This window comes from Perca fluviatilis, chromosome 16 (genome assembly GCF_010015445.1).
Source record: "Perca fluviatilis chromosome 16, GENO_Pfluv_1.0, whole genome shotgun sequence".
Classification (NCBI taxonomy): domain Eukaryota; kingdom Metazoa; phylum Chordata; class Actinopteri; order Perciformes; family Percidae; genus Perca; species Perca fluviatilis.
In genome coordinates, this window is record NC_053127.1 from 4,389,676 (window position 1) to 4,397,175 (window position 7,500).

The 7,500-nt window shown below is 45.1% G+C and overlaps 2 protein-coding genes across 2 annotated transcripts in view; one reads left to right on the forward strand and one right to left on the reverse strand.

Annotated features, from left to right (window-relative positions):
- The window catches only part of LOC120544555 (E3 ubiquitin-protein ligase Siah2-like), a gene marked incomplete at its 3' end in the record, with an annotated part of 540,100 nt that overhangs the window by 107,903 nt on the left and 424,697 nt on the right, over nucleotides 1–7,500 (reverse strand).
- The window catches only part of arrb2a (arrestin, beta 2a), a 45,188-nt gene that overhangs the window by 30,920 nt on the left and 6,768 nt on the right, over nucleotides 1–7,500 (forward strand). Inside the window, exons 6-10 of the mRNA XM_039778419.1 lie at nucleotides 1–90; nucleotides 4,072–4,131; nucleotides 4,578–4,645; nucleotides 5,114–5,249; nucleotides 6,967–7,051. The exon at nucleotides 1–90 is cut by the window's left edge and continues 9 nt beyond it. Coding sequence (XP_039634353.1) covers nucleotides 1–90; nucleotides 4,072–4,131; nucleotides 4,578–4,645; nucleotides 5,114–5,249; nucleotides 6,967–7,051 — 439 coding nt within the window. The remainder of the gene's footprint in view (nucleotides 91–4,071; nucleotides 4,132–4,577; nucleotides 4,646–5,113; nucleotides 5,250–6,966; nucleotides 7,052–7,500) is intronic.

Below are 7,500 nucleotides of genomic sequence, written 5' to 3' on the forward strand. Positions count from 1 at the left end.
CCGGTGCCGGAGGAGAAGAAAGCCAACAGCCGGCTGCAGGAGCGCCTGCTGAAGAAACTGGGCCAGCATGCACATCCCTTCTACTTCACTGTGAGTCCTTCTCCTCCCAGGACCCCCCTCCAGTCTCAAGTCAGGACCCCCTCAGGCTCAGGTCCTCTTCCAGGACCAGGTCTCCTAACTCCATTTAGGGAGAATCTGATCTCCTCTTACACTAGGAAGTCAGCTATTACAGAACCCACTCTGTGTTGTCGTTTCATCGTGTGTTAAAATCAGCAGTGACATGCAAATAAAGGGACTTTTAGTCGCTTAGTTCCTCAAACTATTTGGCAATAAACTGGTGTATGATTCAGCTTTTATTCACAATACTTCCCCTTCGCACATAGAGATACACACAGACATGCACACACACACACAAACGCACAAAGATACACACAGAAACACACAGACACACACACACAGACAGACAGACATGCACACAAACACACAAACAAACGCACAAAGATACACACAGACACAGAAACACCCAGACATACACCCAGACATACACCCAGACATACACCCAGACAGACACGCACAGATACATGCACGCGCACAGATACATGCACGCGCACAGATACATGCACGCGCACAGATACATGCACGCGCACAGATACATGCACGCGCACAAAGACACACACACAGACAGACACGCACAGATACACACACACGCACAGAGATATGCACACACACATGCGCAGAGAGACATGCACACAAACGCACAGACACACACACACACACACACACACACACACCCATGAACAGACACGCACGTACACACACACACACACACAGACACAAACGGAGACACTCATAGATACACAGACACACGCACATACACACACACACACACACACACACACACACACACAGACACACACACACACACACACAGAGACACACACACACACAGAGACACGCATAGATACACAGACACACGCACATACACACACACACACACACACAGAGACACACACACAGACACCCATGCACACACAGAGACACGCACACACGCATAGAGACACACAGACACACATAGAGACACACACACAGAGACACGCACACACAGACACACACACACACACAGAGACACACACACACACACACACAGAGACACGCACACACAGAGACACACAGACACACACACCCCACATGCACTTTGTGTGAGAGGAAATTGTGAGTAAATCCTCCGGAGATGACTTCCCTTAAATGAGATTAAAGATATATTATGTAACCGTTCTTCCTTTTTAAAATGTCTAAAACCAAATCGAGCTATGTTCTAGTGTTGAGTTGTGTTTATCATATTGTCCCAGATGTTTCCAAGGTAACGCCCCGTTCCTTTTGGTCGTCTGTCGATGGCTTCGTATCCCTTTTGTGCTAAAACAACATGACAAAAAACAACTGTCAAAACACAAGTTTGTCATTTTTTGTGAATCAAAAAGTCATAAAGTTTTGAGAGTCAAAAATGGTTGAGAGAAGAGTTTCTATTGGTGGGTGTGCCCAGGCCACACCCACCAATAGATACTAGGGCTGTCAACAAGTATTTTAAATTTTAATATATATCACTTTTTCTTTTTTCTTTTTTTTATATCAGGACTTTTATTTTGAAATGCTAAGACGTTTTTCTTGAAGTATTACGACTTTTATTTTGAAATATCACGACTTTTTCTTGAATTATTACGATTTTATTTTTATTTTTTCATATGATTTATTTTTTTCTTGATTTATTATGACTTAATTTGAAATATTACAACTTTATTTCTTAAGATATTTAAAATAAAAAAAATCTTGGAATATTACTACTTTTAATTTGAATTATTACAACTTTATTTCTTAAGATATTAAGAAGAAACTAGGGCTGTCAACAAATATTCAAAATTTGAATTTATATCACTTTTTCTTTTTTTTTTATATCAGGACTTTTATTTTGAAATGCTAAGACGTTTTTCTTGAAGTATTACGACTTTTATTTTGAAATATCACGACTTTTTCTTGAAATATTACGTTTTTCCTTTTTTTTTCATATGATTTATTTTTTTCTTGATTTATTATGACTTAATTTGAATTATTACAACTTTATTTCTTAAGATATTTTAAAAAGAAATCTTGGAATATTTCGACTTTTAATTTGAAATATTACAATTTCTTTTCCTGATTTATTACGACTTTTAACTTGAAATATGACAACATTTTTCCTTTAAAATCCTATTCTATAGGATCTCTGTGGGGCTGTTTTTTTTAAACCATATTTTAACATAATTTCCTGCAGTTCGGAGGCTTATCGTCAGCTCTCTGGGAGATTAATAGCTTCACCTGCAGCCATCCCAGGTTCACCTTCATACCTCGCTGACTCTGAGACCTCTCTGATCCCTCAGCGCCGAGGCTTTCTAATCAGAGCAGCGCAGCTCGCTGCTCTGCAGCGCTCGCTCCGGCTGCCTTCGCTCTACGCTTCCGCTCGGCTTCCTTCCTTCGCTCTGCAGCTCGCTGCTGCGCTTCGCTACTCTCCCACTCGCTTCATCTCAGCTGCTCCTTCTACCTTCGCTGCTCTGCCGCTCGCTTCCGCTCTGCAGCTTCGCTCAGCTCGCTCTGCCTTCGCTCGCTCAGCTTCCTTCAGCTCTACCTTCCTTCCCAGCTCGCCTCGCTCTGCAGCTCGCTCTGCAGCTCGCTCTGCTCGCTCTGCAGCTCGCTGCTCTGCAGCTCGCTCAGCTCGCTCTGCAGCTCGCTCTGCTCGCTCTGCAGCTCGCTGCTCTGCAGCTCGCTCAGCTCCGGCTGCTCTGCAGCTCGCTCTGCAGCTCGCTGCTCTGCAGCTCGCTCTGCTGCCCAAAACATCACCCCTCATTTCTCTGTTACAGCTGAAAGCCGGCGCGTGGACGCCTGGAGCCTGAGCTCTCTGCTGCAGAAACAGTGGGGGCTCTGGCTGTTAGTTAGATCCATTTAAATCACACGTGTCAAACTCGAGGCCTGCGGGCCAAATCCGGCCCCTCGCAGATTAGGATCCGGTCCGGATATCAATTTAGGTTCACAATACCCACCTAGATTTTGTACATTTTTGTAATTTTTTTCCCGATGTTTTGGTCACTTTTTCCAACATTTTTGTGACTTTTTCCAATGTTTTTGTCACTTTTTCTGATGTTTTTGCCACTTTTTCCAATGTTTTTGTCACTTTTTCTGATGTTTTTGCCACTTTTTCCAATGTTTTTGTCACTTTTTCTGACATTTTTGCCACTTTTTCCAACGTTCTTGCCACTTTTTCCAACATTTTTGTCACTTTTTCTGACATTTTTGCCACTTTTTCCAACCTTTTTTTCACTTTTTCTGACATTTTTGCCACTTTTTCCAACGTTTTTGCCACTTTTTCCAATGTTTTTGTCACTTTTGCTGACGTTTTTGCCACTTTTTCCAACCTTTTTGTCACTTTTTCTGACGTTTTTGTCACTTTTTCCAATGTTTTTGCCACTTTTTCTGACATTTTTGTCACTTTTTCTGACATTTTTGCCATTTTCCAACATTTTTGTCACTTTTTCTGACATTTTTGCCACTTATTCTGATGTTTTTGCCATTTTCCAACATTTTTGTCACTTTTTCTGACATTTTTGCCACTTATTCTGATGTTTTTGCCACTTTTTCAGACGTTTTTGGGCGCTTCTTTTCTATGATGGCTGAGGAACTTTCTCCTGACTTCTTTATGACTTTATGTCGACCAAACTGTGAGTGAGAAGACTAATATGACACGTGCAATAATACAGTCAAATATATTTGACTTTTTGGATTAAATAAAAGCCTATCAATAAACTAAACATGTCCGGGCCCTGATGTGATTCTTATTTTCCAGTGTGGCCCTCTGGGAAGTTGAGTTTAACCCCCCCTGATTTAAATCATGTAAACAACAATGTCCCCCTGACTGTGTGAGGATCATGGGAACGCTGCCCTCTGGTGTTCAGTTTTGGGGAAAGGTCCCACTGCTGAGTTTGAGCTCCGAAACGGAGACGTGGAACCCACTGTGGTTATCTTTCTCTTCTTCTCTGCTGATTTCAGATTCCTCAGAACCTCCCGTGTTCAGTCACTTTACAGCCCGGCCCAGAGGACACTGGGAAGGTAACACACACACACACACACACACACACACACACTCACACAGACTCACACACACACACACACACACACACAGACTCACACACACACACACGCACACACACACCCACAGACGCACACAGACTCACACACACATAGACACGCGCGCATGCATGCATGCACGCACACACTCTCTCACACACACACACATATATACACACACAGACTCGCACACTCACTCACTCACTCACTCACTGAAACTCTCACACACACACACACACACACACACACACTCACAAACATGCACATCTCTCTCTCTCTCTCTCTCTCTCTCTCTCTCAGACACTCTCTCTCACACACACATACGTCAGTGTTTTCCTGTATTTAAAGTAGTGTGAACTACTCGGTGTGTGTTGATGTGACTCAGCAGAATGAGGTCTCTCCTCTCTCCTGTGTGTGTGTGTGTGCAGGCGTGCGGCGTTGACTTTGAGATCCGAGCTTTCTGTGCCAAGTCGATAGAAGAGAAGATTCACAAGAGGTGAGTTCAGCCTGGAGATCAGTTTAATAGTTGGAATCAGTTTAATAGTTGGAGATCAGTTTAATAGTTGGAATCAGTTTAATAGTTGGAGATCAGTTTAATAGTTGGAGATCAGTTTAATAGTTGGAGATCAGTTTAATAGTTGGAATCGTTTAAAGTTGGAGATCAGTTTAATAGTTGGAATCAGTTTAATAGTTGGAGATCAGTTTAATAGTTGGAATCAGTTTAATAGTTGGAGATCAGTTTAATAGTTGGAGATCAGTTTAATAGTTGGAGATCAGTTTAATAGTTGGAATCAGTTTAATAGTTGACCACTGATCCATTCATATTTGCAGCTCTAAGGCGAAGCACACACACACGTGTGTATGTGTGTGTGTGTGTGTGTATATATAGATAGATAGATACACACACACACACACACACGTGTTACTGTGGGCGGTCAGATGTAAATAAAGTGTTTGTTTTTAGGAACTCGGTGCGTCTGGTGATCAGGAAGGTCCAGTACGCTCCGGAGAAGCCCGGGCCTCAGCCCATGGTGGAGACCACCCGCAGCTTCCTCATGTCGGACAGATCCCTACACCTGGAGGCCTCTCTGGACAAAGAGGTACACACACACACACACACACACACACAGACACCTGGAGGCCTCTCTGGACAAAGAGGTACACACACACACACACACACACACACACACACACACACACCTGGAGGCCTCTCTGGACAAAGAGGTACACACACACACACACACAGACACCTGGAGGCCTCTCTGGACAAAGAGGTACACACACACACACACACAGACACCTGGAGGCCTCTCTGGACAAAGAGGTACACACACACACACACACACAGACACCTGGAGGCTTTCTGAAAAGAGGATTACACACACACACACACACACACACCTGGAGGCCTCTCTGGACAAAGAGGTACCCCCCCCCCCCACACACACACACACACACACACACACACACACCTGGAGGCCTCTCTGGACAAAGAGGTACACACACACACACACACACACACACACACACACACACACACCTGAGGCCTCTCTGGACAAAGAGGTACCCAAACACACACACACACACACACACACACACACACACCTGGAGGCCTCTCTGGACAAAGAGGTACACACACACACACACACACACACACAACCTGTAGGCCTCTGGACAAAGAGGTACACACACACACACACACACACACACACACACTGAGGCCTCTCTGGACAAAGAGGTACACACACACACACACACCTGGAGGCCTCTCTGGACAAAGAGGTACACACACACCCCCACCCCCCACAAGGCCTCTCTGGACAAAGAGGTACACACACACACACACACCTGGAGGCCTCTCTGGACAAAGAGGTACACACACACACACACACACACACACACAGTCAGACACACAGTCAGACACACACACACACACGTACAGAGACACACACAGATATATGCACAGAGACACACACACACACAAGCACAGAGATACATAAACACAGATATATGGACAGAGACACACACACAGAGATACACACAAACACACAACGCACAGAGATACACACAAACACACACACGCACAGAGATACACACAAACACACACACGCACAAAGAGACACACAAACACACACACAGAGATATACACAAACACACACACAGAGATACACACATTCACACACGCATGCACACAGACACACACATATAGACTCACACACAGCACACAAACACACACACACACACACACACGCATGCACACAAACACACACATATGCACAGAGACACACACACGCACAGAGATACATGCACAGAGACACACACGCACAGCGACACACACACATGCACAGAGACACACACACGCACAGAGATACATGCACAGAGACACACACACACACACACACACGCACAGCGACACACACACAGGTACAGAGACACACACACACACACATATAGACACACAGAGAAGCACACACACACATGCGTACACACAGACACACCGACACACACACACACCACACACATACTGTACACACAGGCATGAAAGGGAGGACCTGTGTTTTCGTGTGTGAATGCACGCTTACTACTAGTGTCCCCTCAGGTTTCTCTGGGGACCCTTTTGGGGGGTCCGAGCCCTATGTTTGGAACCACCAGCCTGAACTCTCTCACTGTAGATAACCTGGCTTAATGTGGCTATTTCCTTTTTCCTTTTTAATCCATCTTTTCATCAAGCTCTCTCCTGTTTTTGAATATAGACACATTGTCCTGATAGGACTACACTAATGAATGCCTTCTTTTCCCATGATGCATTGTGTGCAGCTGTATTACCACGGAGAGCCCATCAGCGTCAACGTCCACGTCACCAACAACTCCACCAAGACCGTCAAGAGGGTCAAGATCTCCGGTACGTACGTCCGTCTGAAGTTATCGGACCGTGTGTGTGTGTGTGTGTGTGTGTGTGTGTGTGTGTGTGTGTGTGTGTGTGTGTGTGTGTGTGTGTGTGTGTGTGTGCGTATAGTGTGTGTGCGGTGTTACGGAGCCTAGGAGCATCTTACTAATGCTCTGTTAAAATAACAATGAAATGCTGCGTTATTGACTTTAGACCAGGTTTTTGTTGGTCAATGGTGCCATCACTTCCCACTGCCTCAAGATAGCAATACTCCCGGAATGCACCTGAACACACCTCCCTGTAAGACCAGCACGCCCAGAATGCACCTGAACACACCTCCCATGTAAGACCAGCACGCCCAGAATGCACCTGAACACACCTCCCATGTAAGACCAGCACGCCCCAGAATGCACCTGAACACACCTCCCATGTAAGACCAGCACGCCCAGAATGCACCTGAACAC